General features: G+C 35.1%; 1 protein-coding gene across 1 annotated transcript; it reads left to right on the forward strand.

Annotated features, from left to right (window-relative positions):
• The first annotated feature begins 6,727 nt into the window (after positions 1 to 6,727).
• LOC137718567 (sugar transport protein 5) lies at positions 6,728 to 15,836 on the forward strand. The gene is made up of 4 exons (XM_068458119.1): positions 6,728 to 7,023; positions 12,552 to 12,868; positions 13,821 to 14,450; positions 15,159 to 15,836. Exons 1-4 carry the CDS (start codon positions 6,885 to 6,887, stop codon positions 15,603 to 15,605), a joined length of 1,533 nt encoding a protein of 510 aa, XP_068314220.1. The 5' UTR covers positions 6,728 to 6,884; the 3' UTR covers positions 15,606 to 15,836.
• Positions 15,837 to 17,361: the final 1,525 nt, after the last annotated feature.

The raw sequence follows: 17,361 nt of genomic DNA on the forward strand, positions 1-17,361 counted from the left end.
TTAGAGTTGGGTGTTTAGAACCCTAAAAATCCCGGTTTTTCCTGTGAAATTGGACGGTTTCCGGTTAGAATTTATTGTCGGCCTAGTTGTGAAAAGTGTTTCTCTTGTTAAGCTCTAGCTATCACGTAAATTTGAGCTCATCTAGTTAATGTTGAAAATTCCGGGTTTCTAAACCCTCCATCTTGACTTCCACCACATGTGGCGGTGCGTGGGACCATTCACGAGTGTTGTCTAGGTTTCAAATACCTTCTAGTGACCATGTGAACCTATGTCTAGCTCGGTTTCCAAAGATTCAATTGTTTGGTGTGGTGATCAATTTGGACCGCCACTTGTTTGTGTGATTGACGACAATCCGACCATTGGATCATAATGAAACTTTAGTATGTCATTCTCGAAGCATAATGTGGACTTTGGGAAGTTATGGATCATAAATCTAATTTGAGGATCGTTGTGGACCCCATCGTTGACCGAGAGTTGAATTATGGTCAACATGTCTCGGAACGTTCTAAATAATAAAATTAGTACTATGGGAGACTTAAGTGAAGTCTAGTGGGCCTACATTGGTTAGAGAGTGACTTGAACATATGTGATATGGTTATTACCTTGATTTCTTATATTGGTATCATCTGTGAATTTGACTTGGTCTTATAATGTGATTCTATTGAAATATGATTGTGTATATATATATTTAGCCATAGACATATGTTTATTAAACATGATTTGGCTTGTGTACTGATGATGATCGTGATATGTGATTTGACGTGCATATTCGAAAGGTGGTTGATTTACATAGATGGTATGATATGATGAAATGTGAGTGACTTTAATATATGTGAATATGAAATGGTTTTATAATCATTTTTCCTATAAATTGTTAATTTTCATATTTAGCCAATGATATAGTTATATGAAGTGGGATTTGACGTGCATATTGGAAATATGGTTTGTTTTGTATGATTGGCATGATTTGATGAAGGTGAGGGCTAGTGGTGGACCGTTAACCCATTGTCATGGGGTTTGTTGCTCTAAAACATGTGTCAATGCTCGTTTCATTATTTCATTTCTTGTTTCGTTGAGCTTTTATAACTTGAGTAACTTGATTCATGTGTTGTTTCATTGATTGGTGGTTATGCAATGTACTCCGCAATTCCGTTGAGTGATGGTCCGGAATCGTATCCTGGGTTGGATTCCGTTGAGTGATGGTCCGGAATCCTTCCTACTCCACTCCGCGATTCCGTTGAGTGATGGTCAAGAATCGTATCTTGGTTTGGGTTCCGTTGAGTGATGGTCCGGAATCCCTCTTACTCTGCGATCCCGTTGAGTGATGGTCCGGGATTGTATCCACCTTAGTTCATTAAGTTTAGTTTAAGATGGTTGCAAAGGTGTAGGCTTTGGATGAACTGTGTCGCCCTAATTCTACTTTCATTGTGTGTATGTGAATATGGGTGTGAGATGTTATGGTTGTTTGAAATGAACTTTTGGATGTCTGGGTGACTCCCTCGGAGTTTTCAAAAGTTTGGTATTGATTTCTTATGAAATATTTATATTCAAGGTTTATAAATTATGATTGATGGCTGGTTTTATTATTGTATCACATGCTTATTTTATTGTCCCTCACCCGAGCCTCTCAGCTTATCTGAGTGCCTGATTTGCCAGTGCACCAATTCCATAATACTGGCATTGACTTTACATATGACAGGTCTGGGTAGATTATGAGAAACCGCTTGATATTTTGGTTCCATTGAGTGGTCCGGAACCCAATGTTGTTGGATTCCGTTGAGTGGTCCGGAATCCTTGCTTTTGTTCATTCCGTAAGGTGATCTTAGAATCCTAAATTCGAGTAGATGGGAATTACCCACAATAGATATTGTGAAAATAAATTAGAATTACCATGTTATTATTCATAACCCAAGTTGGGAATTATGTAGATTTCTTTAATTAAATTCGTGAAATGATATGTTATCTCACTGATTGATTAACATAATTAAATATTAATATTGTGCTTCGTGATCCCTTGATATGTTACAAGCTATGTATTGAGATATAATGTTGGAAGTATAGTGATTGGTATGATGAAGTGAAATGTGATTTGACTTGTGTATTGGAAATAGTTGTGACATGTGATTGAAGTGCATATTGAATTGCTTGGGAGATGTGAGGTCTAGTAATTGACCGATAACCCATTGTGATGTGGATTTGTGCTCGATATTGCTTCGTTTCGTTGAGTTTTCGTGAATTGGGTAACTTGAATCATGTCTTGTTCCTTCGAGCCGTTGTTATGCTTCTTGGACTTCCGTTCAATTCGGTTGGGTGGTCTGGAACTGAGTTCTATTTGGATTTCGTTGAGTGATGGTCCGAAATCCCCTTTGGTGCCTTGGTCCGTTGGGTGGTCCAAAATCCCCTTTTCCAAAGATGTAGTCTTCAACCGAATTGTGTTGCTCTAGCCTTGCGTTTCGACATGTTGTATGTGTTAGTGATGATGTGATGGTTGACATTATTGATTGATGTGATTATGGAATGATGTTGGATATGAGTATGGTTATCATGAGTATTTTAGTTGATTAATATTTCTAGAGAATAATGTGTACTTCGTTAATTCTTAACTATGTTACACAGTATGAAATGCGATTTTATGTGGGAAATGTGATGAATTATGTGATGGATAAAGTGGAAATGTTAATCGTCATGTGGGATTGTTATGTTGGATATCATGGTTATTGTCATGATTAGACTTGTTGATAAATGTGGCTAGAGAATGGTATTGTGCTTCGTTGGTTCTTTGAAATGATATATGTTGTGAATTGCGATATCATGTTGCGACATAATGATTTATATATAGATGGAGGGGAAATCATGATTTTCAGGTGGGTTTGTTATGTAACCCTGAGTCGAGTAATTTCATGCTTGTCAAGTTCTATTGATTGATTGAGAAATGTTATGCCTTTCGACTTAATCGAACTGTGTTGTATGTCAATTATTGTGCATGACGAATTACGAATGGCTTGATCCCTGTCTAGGGTACATAGACAGTCTAACAGGGAGGTTAGATGCAGCCATAATGCATACGAAAAATAATTATGCGATTCGATTATTGAGTTGTGCTTGCCCATATCCCGGAGGTGGGGTATGATAGATACGGATTTTTGGTGACGTCACGTGTCAATTCTGGACATATGTCGGGATTAGGGCGTGACACCCGATGTCTTCTGATGACGTTGAAATTCCTGATCTCGATCACCAAAAACTTCCACGACTTGGGATACAAGAGAGAAATGGCAACCCATAGCGAATTCCCTTGAAAATTCAAGTCCATTCCATTCCTCCGTTACTCATATCATCTCCATTGTTGAGAGCAATGACAAATTCACCCGTCTAGCCGCCACACTCATTTACAATTTGTCACACGGGAAGCGCAAATGGCATTGGATTTTGAATAGGTTACTTGTGTGTTATACTGATGGTCAGGTGGGATGGATGATGTTTATTTGAATGAAATTAATGGGTGGGTTGGCATGTATGAGGTTGGCAAGTTTGTGATGGTTTTTGAATGCAGAGAAAGTGTTTGATGAAATAGCTAAGAGACAAAGTGAGGACGAAGGGGGTGGAGGGGATGGAAGGGTGTCGGGTGGGGAAGACAAAGAGGGTTCTGGGTTTTTTTTTTAATTTTTTTAATAATTATTTTAATATTTTAAATTTGGGCGGGAATATATATATTTTTTTTAAATTTTGAATTTCCACGTGGACGCCTTAATGAAACGTGACGTCCAATCATTATCCACATGGGCGCCACGTCATCAGTTAACGAGGAGATTAACAGTCAGACTAACAGATCTATGAGACTGTCCCAAAATTAACATTTTAGGTATGACTTTGGGACAAAAAAAACTTCATGTACTAAATGTTGAAAATCATGAAACTTGAGGATAGTAAACTGAGATTTACTCTAAAATCTAATAATACAAAGGATTGTGATTTTCATACACCCTTAACTACTTTTCCCACACCCCTTCCTATTTTTTAATACTTAATTGGTATCGTACTATTTAATCTTCCATATATACTCTTCATATTTTTTTATGGTAATTAATGAAAGATTAAATAGGGAGGGATATGGAAGATTAAATAGTAAGATACAAATTAAATATTAAAAAATATGAAAGGATATGGAAAAAGTAGTTAAGAGTGTCTGAAAATCACAATCCTAATACAAGTCCACCCATCCACTACAGAGGTTCAACGCCCACGGCAGTAGGTATAATATTGTCCAGTGTGTTTCCTTGGGGTTTGGGTTTTTCTTCTCAATATTTGTTCATCTGCCACCGCTTATATGTTAAAAGTCAACTCTTCGCACGAATCTTGTACAATTTTGCTTCACGATGTGAAGTCAAATCTATCATGAAGAAGAAGCTTTTGTGATATGTTATTCATGAAAAACTCTGTCGTATTCTCTTATGGTGAGTTGACATTCCATAACTTTTAATGCTGCGTTTTAAGAGTTTTATTTTAATTTTATTTATTTATAAACAATTAGTATATGTCTCACATTTTGTGTGTGAAAATAATTTTTATTTTTATTTTAAAATGGGAAGGAGAAAGAGAGAAAAAATGAATGTGGATTACAGAGATGTTTTTCTTTTTATATTTTATTTTTCAAAATTAGAGGATGTTAGAAGCACTCTTGGATAAGCTTTTGACAAAAAAACTGTAAAATTTAGTTTATGTGAATTTACTTTTTTATCCATGATTTTGTTTTCTGGTAGAAGATAAAATTATCTTTTCACCCTCTTTCGGTTGACAAAGAATATTTTATTAATGTAGTTTAGATTATATTTTAAGTTTTACTAAAAGAATGAGATAAGATTAAAGGTAATGTTAAGGAGACAAAATTTACAAACTAAATGATATGTTACCAATAGGATGAGCACACTTATCAACGTTTAAGTAATAATTCAATTGACAACTTTATGTCCTTTGGTTTACAAAATTTTGTTCACAGATTTAATCTCTTTAGCATTACCCAATATTTAAACTCAGAACACAATAAGCAAAACGGAAATCCTTATTCTCTATAGCAATTCACAACTTATTGTTTTTAGATTTTTTCTAGTAGTGCTAGGTAGGTTACAACTCATACTAATTACCACCTAAACACATATCAACAAGAAAATACTGATTAATAACCACATAAACACGTATCGATAAAAAAGAAAAAGAAAAATAAGGGGTAATTAACACATTTCCATCGGTAATTCCCTTTAATTGCAAGTAGTGGAAGCCATCTCATCTGCCACATGTCACATCAAACTTTGCATACAGCGGAAACAGAAGGAAATAGTGGAAGGGAAGGTGCACGTTTTCGTTTCATCACCAACCACCCACCCCCAGCTAATTAACTTAATCTATAAACAATTGCATGCATGTGACCTTTTCGTTTTTCTAATCATTTTGTTTTTGGTCAATTCATTTTTCTAATTCAAGTGAACGTGTTGAAGCTTGATACTCCATCACTAAAGGAATATCATGATTTCTTTTCTAACATGATTATTCTTTCAAAATTTACTTAAAAATCCTAATTATGAATGTCAAAGAAATCATACGTATTCGATCAATTTGAATATTTGGCATTCATAATTAGGAATATCATCAAGTACCCGCTCTTTTTAAACCTAATTACGAATATTCATATATGGATTTAGCTGATGCGTGTGATATGATTGCATCTTTTTTGAAGTTTACGTAAAGACTTACATTTGATAAAGTAATGGACGATGGTGTTGTTTTTTCTCATCAGGATTTTCTTGGGAGCTGATTTTTATTAAAAAAAAAAAAAAAAAAATCAGCCTCTTACACCATCTTTGTTTATTTCTAATCATTGTTAATTACATTGAAATATTTGAGAATGGTAGAGAAACTGAAGAAGAAAGAATAACAGAGAGAAAAAGTATAGAGAGAGAAAGTTTAGAGAAAAAAAATGTGAGACTTGTATTCACCTTAGAGAATTACTATTACAACTCTGTTTTTATAATAGATGCTAACAAATCTAACAAATATTAACAAATTTACTAATTAATTGTTGACTTGTACAATCACTTTAACTAATCATCTAACTAATGGTGTGGAACCCTTAATAGCAATCAGATTGAATCACTCAAACAAAAATAACAAACGTGATCAAATATGGATGTGTAGAAAGAGGAAAATGGTGTATATGTCACATCCTGGTCCGGGGCGGATCACTTCCCGGGCTCGCTCCACCACCGTAGCACGATATTGTCCGCTTTGGGCTTATCATTCCCTTAAGATTTTATTTTTGGGAACTCACAAGCAACTTCCCAGTGTGTCACCCATCATGGGATTGATCTAGCCCCTTTCTTGCTTAACTTCGGAGTTCCTACGAAACTTGAAACCAGTGAGCTCCCAAAAGGCCTCGTGCTAGGTAGTGATGAGAATATACATATAAGGATCACTTCTTTGGACGATGTGAGATCTTACAGTATAGTTATCATTTTTTTCCCTCATTAGGATTTTATTTTTGTAGGGAAATGGATATTATGCATGCATAATGGGTTTACAAAATGACCTGTAATTTACAACTATATACCTGCTTACTGGCAGGTAGCTTTTCTTGTTACGGACCTACGGTGGCAGGTAACGTGGGCTTTTGGTCTTTTTAAATACAAAAACAAATTAATTATTGCAACGCCATTAGTCTTTGCTTATAAGTTAATCACTTTCTTATGACCCCCAACTCTCGGGCAAGCAGCACATGCATACTCTCTGCAAAACTGCAGCTGTCCAAGAGCGGACTACTTGAGCGATACCTGCTGTTTGTTTCCTGAGAAAATAAGAGAGGAAAGGAGAGTGAGAATTAAAGAGCGGAACAAATGGCCGTGGGTGGTTTCGCTGTCGATGGACCTCTGGCCGTCACTGGCGTTGACGGGAAGATAACAGTTTCGGTGGTTATAACGTGCATCGTCGCCGCGTCTTGCGGCCTCATATTTGGTTATGACATCGGAATTTCAGGTGCGTTCGTTTTGATTATATAATTTAGTCGTTTCTTTAATTTTAACGTTCGAAATTTAAATTGTTATCTGAAATGCTTTGTCTCTCTCTGTATGTCGCTGTTACAAATTACATTAATCATCCAAAAACTATTTTTATTCTTATATTTTAAGAAAAAAGAAGAAGAAGAAGAAGAGACGATGAATGAAATTAACTTCAATATTGTAGCCTGTAAATATTCAGAAGAGAATCATGGATAGTTACACTTCACCTAATACCAATATTAGGTGGGTAGCAATTTTGGCATGCATTTTTCTCATGGTCGGAATTTTAACACTCGTTCTAGTTTTCTGGCACTGTAAAGATATATTGTTTTAATTTCATGTTTAAATTTTTTTTATAGTAAAGTGTTAAACAGACTTAAGAGCAACTCCAACCCACTAAGATAATTACAACTTGAGCTATTGAGTAAAGGTAATTACTACCTTAGTTAATAATAACTGTCCGAATGCATATTTACCCTTAAAACAAATTTTTCGGACAGTTGACACTAAAAAATATTTTTTAAAAAATAAATAAAAAGATAAATTTATGTATAATTTCGAAAATAAAATTTTGCCAATTCCATTACGTATCATGGATAGGTAATTACATTTTTTTAATATATAATTTTTAATATTTATTTCTTACTTGATTAATATGAACTGTTGGATGACATTTTTTTTGTAATTCAACAACCCATATTTTGCCACTTGGGTGGCAACAGCTTATAAGTATTTTTTTATTTTTCCTTTTTTTTAAAAAAAAAATTGTTGAAAAAATCTGGACCATAGGATAGAAATCTGTGCAAATAGAACGACCGGACTCTCATGCACGTGAAACCCATGCATCTATCGGAAAAATTATAATAACGTGGTGACGTCACACTCCCTCAGGCTTGGTCGGGCTATTTTGACCTGAGTGAGCTGTCGGGCCGCCCTCGTTTTCTTGTAACTCGACTTGTTTCATCTGGGGTGGAGCTCATTTTGTTGGTTTCGGTGAGATTATATTGAATCGCCCAATCTCCCTTACAATTGGGAGGGGGTGTAGTTGCTTTAATAATTCATAAGTATTAGCTAGCTACGATTCCTGCATTATATTTTAAGGAGTTTTAACGAAAAGTTCACAGTACTGTTTACTTTAACGAAAAATCACATTTTTACACTAAAAAATCAATCCTGGTATTATTCACTTTACCCTTTATTTTGTCCTTATCATTAAAACTCAAAATTTTCAAGCCATTTTCATTAGTTTTCCTTATATTTTACTCAATCTAGTTGACAATTCATTTATGGGTTGTAATGTTTTTATATGATAGCCTCTTGACGTTTTGGCAGCCAAATTAAAGGTTTGGTTTATGCAGTTGACTGTTAGGCTAAATTTCTCCATAATCTCCATAAGAAGATACCATAGATATTAGATCGGAACATTTTTTTAATGAACGATATACCATGCGCCCCATAAAATTTGTAAAACTTTTGTAAAATCTAAACCGGTTTGGGTTTGCAATTCGATGATTTTTAAGGTTGTCTCTTTTTTTAGCACAATTTTAAAACTCAATCATGAAAACATTTTTTTATTTATAAAAAGTTCATGGCACATTTTAAAAACTAATTCATGTCACGATGGTTTATCAAGAAAATTTCTGTAAGCACCTGAATTTTTATTTTATCAGACATACCTAGATCTTATAAGCAACAAAAATAAAAAGCTTTACCCATATTCTTATAAAAGCGCAAGTGATGGATTGCTGTTGGTTGTGGTCTTTCTCGTTAACGCACTGCTTTCTAAGTTCAAACCCTTCCCTCACGCTTATTAGCATATATTAATGTAGATCATTGTTTGTGAAAAAAAAAAAAAATCTTATACAAAAAAAAAAAGACATCACTTTATATAAAAGAAAAAAAAACTTCAACTAGATTAATGTGTTTATAACTTTATTATACACCATAAGAGGCTGCTAGCATCACCCACTCATGACTTAATGCAAGGGAGAAGTGTCCCTTTAATTTGTTAGGGACAATGTTATTCATACATTCATTTTTATCTTTCACATACCTTTTGGTAATTTTTTGTCATTGATTTTCTTCAATTCATTCGATCCGACGATCGAAATTTGAAAATGATATATAAGAAGTAAAAATGAGTGTGTGGCTACCCTATCCATTTGTTAGTTTATTAGTTGATTGACATGTACGTTGCCAATAACAAAATGTTAAAATAAAAAAAAGAATAAAATGTGTTTTTTATAAAAAAAAATGTTTACAACTAATATTGTTACTATTAAATATATAGAAGAGTATTCTCGTTTTAATTTTAATTTACTATTCTCTATGAATTATTTGATGATAGACTATTCTACCAGTAAGGTTAGGTTGCTAAAGTCTTCAAATTTCAAATGCCCAAGAAAATAAAATATAAATTCAACCAAGTGGTTCAGAAGCTTCGATAGATACGAAATCTTTTTAACTAAACATAGATAAATAATTTAGTAACAAGTACTGACACGTCCTTGAGCTATGGCGCCACGTAGCATAGGCTTGCACTTTTATTAGCAAAGAAACATTAAACAAAAAAAAAAAGACGTCCGGTAAACTAATTTTTTAAATCAAATTTATAAATTATGTGATGTGTCTTTAATAGATGGTCTTCAAATTTGGTGGATTAGGAGGAAGAGATGCAGAGAGGATCCATTTCCAAAAAGAAAGCCTAATTACTAAATTTTATACTCTTTAGGTTTAGACTGATTTCCAGATTAGGCCATGAAATTCTAATTTTTTTTTTCACATTGCACCCCTGAAGTTGTAAAACTATATTAATTTATGCCTTTTCTCAAATGAATTATTCAAATCTTCATTAAATTTATGATATGGTAAGCATGAAACATGTAATTGGCTGACATCTAAACCAGATTTGTACTAATTTGATTAAAAATTCATTAATTTAATGAAGAATTAGACATTCAAATAGAAAAAATGTGTAAATTGATACAATTATAAAACTTTGAAGTGCGATGTGAAAAAATTAAAACTTCATGGCCTAATTTGAAACCACAGTCAAACCTTTAGTGGAGAAATTGTAGTAAGCCCATTAAAAAAAACAAACACACACAGAATTTCTTCTCCATACCTCTCTCTGACTTCATTTTTGGCTAGTTCATTTGAAAAGGAATCATATTCGCGACTATACAATTCTTTTATTTTTTACTTATTTATGGAAGACGGGTGCAAATTTATTATTTTAGAATGCTAATAATAATGTAATAATTTTTTACATGCGAACTTTCTTCGAGAACATTGGAATAAGAATTCATCTTGTTATTTATTTGGTATTACAAAATGTCAAACTATTTGGCAAGATAACTAAAAGACATGTACCAGCTGCCGAGCTCAAATCGATCTCCTTCGTCTTTTAGTTGGCGGATTTCAATTTTAATTATCTGATTCTGATCATACTTGTTATATAAAAACAGCCAAACATGAGGCATTCTCCCTTACAATTAGAAATATATTTTTGTGTATGTGTTTGGGCCCAAAATATCGTTTTGGGCCGAGCCTAGGTTTGGATAAGGGTGAGTTAATCAAATCCTAGTGCAACAAGGAGTCTTAAGGCTAAGGATGTTAAGAATTAGGGGATGAATCTAGTTTGTTAAGGAGCTTAGTTCAAAGAGGAATTAGGATTGGCCGAAACCTGATCAAATTGGGTTGAGGAGTTCTAATCCTAGTCCATTCCTAGTTCGGCCATGAGGGGGTTTGCTACTATAAATAGAGAAGGGAGTGCATCATTTAAGGCCCCTTCAAATCAACACACAAATTGCCTTGTGCAAAGTTTCTCAACAATCCTGAGAATTTTTCCTCTTCCCCTTTCTTCCAACCAACACATCTTCAATTTGGATAAACAGCATTGTGAAGGCAACCGACGACATCTTCAATTTGGATAAACAGTACAATAGCCATAGAATCAGCCGACCAAGAAACACCTTCAATTTGGATAAACAGCATTGCTTCGAGACCGACTAATTATTTATCTAAGTCTTGATCAAGAAGGATTTTCTAGTTCTTATTGGTAGAGGTCATCTCATCAACCTTCTCGACAAAGTGAAGTGTTACTAGGTTACTAGGCTCGGCAAATTGAAAGCCGAGTATTGCTTTATGATTGGATATTCATAAGTACATTTTAGAGTTCAACACTCCGACGGCCAAACCACATTTACAATCAAGACATTTATCTCTTTCGAGTACTTGTGTCTGTATAGTTTGCTGCTAGTTCGGTGTACTTATAATCTCACGAATATAATTACCGAGACCAAACTCGACACCGACGATTTGTGAACTTCGTAGAACTAGTAACCTTGTCTTCAAGCTCTAGAACCCAAAGGCCAAGACGTGTTCCTTCCTCGGCCGTAGTCGCAAGATCGAGAAATCAACAACGCGCTTAACGCCACATCAACACATTTTACTCCCTGACCGAGCTCGGCCAATGAGTTGGCATGCCTCGCACACAACCGAAGGACGTAGTTAGCTTATTAGTTACTTAGCCTGCGCACCATGTATGCTTGGTAGTTTTTAAGGTCAACAGTATGTCATACAATCGAATGTAAAAAATAAAGATATACCTCCACTGACGCAAAGAAGCTATACACATGAAACTAATGAATAACATCTACAATTATCATATAGGGTAAAGTACAAAAAACTACTTCAACTATTGAGGTCATGACAGTTTCATACCTCATCTTTTAAAATTGAAAATGTCATACCGCATCTTACGAATTTGTGACAATGTCATACCTCCGTCAAATTTTTTGTTAGTTTTTCTGTTAAGTGCTGACGTGGCAAGAGACGGGGACCACTTTCTATTAAAAACTAAAATTTTTTAAATATTAAAATAATAAATAAAAGCAAAAAAGAAAAAAAAAAAAACCTTAGTCATCCCTTCCCTCCCCCTCTCTCCCCATCTTTATCTGCTTAATCTTTAACACCAAAAAATAAAAAATAAAAAATAAAAAATTTTGAAAACCCAAATTTTTTCCTCCTCCTCCTCCTCCTCTTCTTCTTCTTCGGTTCTTCCTCCTTCTCCTTGTTTAGGGGGGGGGGTTGGGTTTTCAAATTTTTTTTTTTTTTTTTTTTTTTTTTTTGTGTTAAAGATTAAGCAGATGAAGATGGGGAGAGAGAGAGGGGGAGGTAAGGGACAACTAAGGTTTTTTTTTTTTTTTTTTTTTTTTAATATTTAAAAAATTTAATTTAATTTTTTAGTTTTTAATAATATTTTATTAATTTTTAATAGAAAATGGTCTCCGTCTCTTGCCACGTCAGCACTTAACAGAAAAATTGACGGAGGTATGACATTGTCACAAATTCGTAAGCGGTATGACATTGTCAATTGTAAAAGATGAGGTATGAAACTATCGTGATCCCAATAGTTGAGGTAGTTTTTTGTATTACCCTATCATATACTTTGGTGCACATCAAATGCATGAAACTAATCATGAACATAAACAATTTTCTCAGGAGGAGTAACTACCATGGCACCATTTCTGAACAAGTTTTTCCCAGAAGTGCTGAGAAAGGGAGGGCCCCCGAAAAACATATATTGTGTGTATGATAGCCAGGTTTTGACAGCATTCACATCCTCCCTCTACATAGCGGGGTTGGCTGCGTCGCTTGTGGCCAGCCGTCTGGCCAGGACTATCGGCCGCCGGAATGTTATGCTTCTGGGTGGCTGCACCTTCTTTGCTGGGTCTGCGATCAATGGTGGCGCTGTCAATGTTGCCATGCTTATTTTGGGCCGTATCTTGCTCGGCTTTGGGGTTGGTTTCACAAACCAAGTAAGTGGACTTTCTTTATGTAGATCATTGGGCCTGCAAATTAAGAGCATGCAAACCCATAAAAAAGGAAGCATTTTAAATGATCGAAAATGTTTTTTTATTTTTTTGTGATTCAGAAGACGTTCTCTTTGTTGTCACCTATTTTGAACTGAAGGAGAGAGAGGTGGCGAGAGAGAGAGAGAGAGAGAGAGAGAGAGAGAGAGAGATATGGCTAGGGAGAATTGTATATTCTATTCTCCTTTGTCAGTGTATCTATTTATAGTAAACAATAGAAGGGGAGAAACTTGCTATACAAAGTTTAAAAGAAAGATACAATATAGGATGAGAATTGTTATTAGCATTCCAAAAATCGCATTTTACATTCCAAACTTTCTATAATGGGAAAGAAAAATACACTTGTGAGGAGTGTAGAATGAGATTTTTGGAGTACCAATAACAGTTCCCTATAGGATTCCTAACTTAACTTTACTGCGGATTTGCATAATCATATCATATAATATATTCACAACACTCTTACCATTTTATGGGTCATTTATCAAGTTGATTCTTGTCTAAGCATGTGCTACATATTACTATTACTATTTGGAAAGGAAACATATTCCGTCCCTTGAGAAACTTTCTTCTGAATCACAACACGTGTCTATCTCTTTTATCATGTGATCGATATTACTACAGATTATTGCTACTATTTGGAAAAGAAACATTTTCTGTCCTTTGGGAAACTTTTTTCTGAATTACAACACGTGTCTCTTTTTTTTATGTGATCGATATTATTTTATATCATGACAACTGATCGTTTGATGTATCATATTTCTAATAGAGGTGAATCTGATATTTGCCCTAGTTGTCTAAGAGAAAGAGTGAATTAATTAAATGGCCAACGGGTTCCTTTGTGTATATTTCCTTGATTTCATCCATTACTAACATCCCTTGTAATATTGTCACAATATAGTCTGCTCCAATCTACCTCTCAGAGATTGCACCACCCAAGTGGCGAGGTGCATTCAGCACAGGCTTTCAGTTCTTCATAGGAATTGGGGTAGTGGCATCCAACTGCATAAACTACGCCACCGCCAAGCACAGCTGGGGCTGGCGTCTCTCCCTCGGCCTCGCCATAGTCCCAGCCACCATCATGACTGTTGGCGCCCTTTTCATTTCGGACTCACCCACAAGCTTAGTAGAACGCAACAGGGTCGACCAAGCCAGAAAATCCCTAGTCAAAATCCGAGGCAAGAACGACATCGAGGACGAGCTGGCCATTCTTGTCAAGGCCAGTGAAGTTGCCAGAACCCTCAATGAGGAGCCTTTTGTGACCATATTTCAGAGGCAGTATAGGCCTCAGCTTTTGATCGGTGCGCTTGCTGTGCCGTTTTTCCAGCAGCTTAGTGGGATTAATATCATTGCCTTTTATGCCCCTGTTTTGTTTCAATCTGTGGGTTTTGGCAATGATTCTGCTCTTATTGCTTCGATTATACTTGGGTTGGTGAATCTTGGTTCGATCCTTGTGTCTACGTATATGGTTGATCGGCATGGTCGGAGGTTTTTGTTCATGGAGGGTGGCATCCAGATGGTCATCTGTCAGGTAAGTATCATCTAGCTAATATGGTATATTGAGTTTACTGTGAAAAAATTGCAAAATAAACTCCTCATTTATTTATTTATTTATTTATTTATTATGGGAGGGCAATGTTACATTGTCATACCATTTGACAAGCTAAGATGTTCATTTAGTTACTTTATAATATGGTGAATCTAGAATACTGATTAAGATGATTTTAGTCCGATTAGGGGTAGTCCATATTCATAGTTTAGTAATATAACACTAGCAAAGAATATTTGTAGGAGGTGTGCCATCCACACATCCATTTTTACTTTTCTACACCATCTTAATTTTCGGCCGTCAGATATAATGAATTAAAGGAAATAAAAAAAAATAAATTAATAAAGGGTGTGTGAGAAGTAAAAATGAGTTTGTGGATATCACATCCCCATTTATATCGTTATAGTCACACTATTTGGCAATATAAGTTGTTTATTTAGTTACGTTGTAAGACGTGAATCTAGACTATATGCCTATTGATCAAGTTAATTTTTGTCTGGTTGAGTAGTCTATATTCAAAGTCTAGTATCATAAACATCTATATTGCAACATAAACCCTTATGTGGATAAAGCTATTATACCCTTTTTGCATAGTCAAAAAATAAGTTCAGACAAGTCAAGATATACAAAGGATGATCGTTATCTATGTAAAAGAAGAAAAGTTTTCTTATCCGAAATGTTTTTGTGCAGGTTGGTGTGGCTATAGTTCTGGCAGCAACGACAGGTACGGATGGCAACGGCCATATCTCAAAGGGCTATGCCGTACTAGTTCTTGTAATGATGTGTTTTTATGCTGCTGGTTTTGGTTGGTCATGGGGACCTTTGAGTTGGCTTATCCCTAGTGAAATATTCCCCATGAAAATTCGACCCACAGGCCAAAGCATGGGGCTAGCAGTAAACTTTGCCACCACATTTGTTCTCTCCCAAACCTTCTTGTCCATGTTATGCCATTTCAAATACGCCACATTCTTGTTCTACGGCGGTTGGATTCTGGTGATGACCATTTTCGTTGCGCTCTTCCTGCCGGAGACTAAAGGAATCCCGCTGGATCAAGTTCACACAGTGTGGGCGAAGCATTGGTATTGGCGTCGGTTCGTTGAAGGTAGCCCTAAGGTTAACGCCGATGAAAATGAGTAAAGCTAGGGATGCCAAAGTAGAACTCAAGATTTTTCGCTTCAAATGATGCAGTTGTGCTTCACTTGTTCATATTTGATTTCACTTTGAACCTCGTTTGTTTGTAATAGCTAAATCGTCATATCGTAATATGCCACGTTGTTCGGTGACTCCAATTTGGTATTTTTGTTTTCTTTTTTTCTGGGCAACCAAGTATTATATTCGAATGGAAATCATCCCAATGTGTTAATACAGTTTTTAAGAGTAAATGAATTGTATTTCCTAGCTAGGTACAATTATGTTATATTTTTGTGACACCCGAATGCCTTTCATATTTTGAAGCAAATATCCAATATTTGGATCATAAATTGATGTGATGACATGCTAGTTTTTCTCGTGGATATGAAATGGACTGAAATATTAAGGCAGCATGTTGTGTGAAACTCATAAGTTGACAATATAATTAATTAAGGGCTCATTTGGGAAGTGTTTTAAATGACTGAAAGCGTTTTTAGAGAAAATGATTTTGAGTTCCAAAAATACTGTAGTGTTTTTTTTAGAATTAACTTGCATTTTTACTAAGGATTGGTTACAAAAATATTTTTCTCAAAAAGTACTTTCAATCATTAAAAAACACTTCTTAAGCGAACCCTGAAGATGATAAAATACTTTAGATTCTATAGGATCAAACAGACTTAAGAAATAATGGAATTGAATAAAAAAGTAAAAGAAGAAAAGAAAGGAAAAAATAATAACAAAATGAAAACTCATTCCGGATAAATTAAAAACAGAGGGAAGGAGATATCGGAGATGGACAAAGGGTTTTCCAAAGTTTGTCATGGAATGCAAAAGACTTAATTAACCATAGTGTCGAGTTCCTTAGAGAGAGTTTCTCGCGCCCCCTTTCGGAGATTTACCGTTACGGCCTTAACAGGTGAAAATAGTGAACTTGGCGTGAAGGGACAAAGACACAAGAGATCGACTGCTTATAAGAAAGACAAACAGATTTTATGTACTTGTTTTATTACCAAAACCATTATACGAAAGACAGACAGATCACAAACTCAGGTTTCTCAACCCATAAGCTTTACTAATAAAGGCATTCCATTGATAATGATAGAAAGAGAAATCCAGAAAAAAGTTGATAAAAAAGGGAAAGGGGTTGAGCCTTATTAGGATTAACAATTGGGAAATAGATAAAATTGACTCATTTTCTTAATCTTGGGACATAAATAAGCAAAACAGATCATGCACAAGTTATGCACACCATGCACAAAACTAAAATTACTAAAATACCTACATATAAATACTAAGAATCCTCAGCTCACTACATCATTTTTCTCATTTGGAAGAGTGGGATGTCCAAAGAGCTTTGTGAGCTCTAAGTTTCTGGGTTGAGCTCATATCTCTGAGTTTGGATTTTGAAGAGAGGGAAGTCAAGAGTGAAGCTTCGAAGTGAGGGTTTCTAGTTTGTATTAGTGTTCGATCCTTAAAGATATGACCTTTATACTAGATTTTCCATTTTGGTCGGAAAGTTCCATTTTTTCGATAAGTAAAGCTTCGGCAGCCATATTTCCACAGCCATTTGGTTCATCTCTCTCTTTCTCTCATCTCTTTCTCTCTTTCACTCAGTCATTGTCTCCATTTTTGTATCTAATTACTTCTTTTTTTCAATTGGTTTTTTGGATTTGCAAAGATGGGAAGTCGAAGAAAAGAGGGATAAGGAAGAAAGGGCTCAGAATGTGTTTTGGAAATTTTCATTTGTTTGTGGGTTCTTGTT

The sequence above is a fragment of the Pyrus communis genome, chromosome 15, assembly GCF_963583255.1.
Source record: "Pyrus communis chromosome 15, drPyrComm1.1, whole genome shotgun sequence".
Lineage (NCBI taxonomy): Eukaryota > Viridiplantae > Streptophyta > Magnoliopsida > Rosales > Rosaceae > Pyrus > Pyrus communis.

Bases quoted from the DNA above. Each gene is read 5' to 3' on its own strand.
- LOC137718567 (XM_068458119.1), top strand. From the start codon at position 6,885: ATGGCCGTGGGTGGTTTCGCTGTCGATGGACCTCTGGCCGTCACTGGC. The intron at 7,024-12,551 runs GTGCGTTCGTTT...CAATTTTCTCAG, and splicing joins TTATGACATCGGAATTTCAG to GAGGAGTAACTACCATGGCA. The intron at 14,451-15,158 runs GTAAGTATCATC...GTTTTTGTGCAG, and splicing joins TCCAGATGGTCATCTGTCAG to GTTGGTGTGGCTATAGTTCT.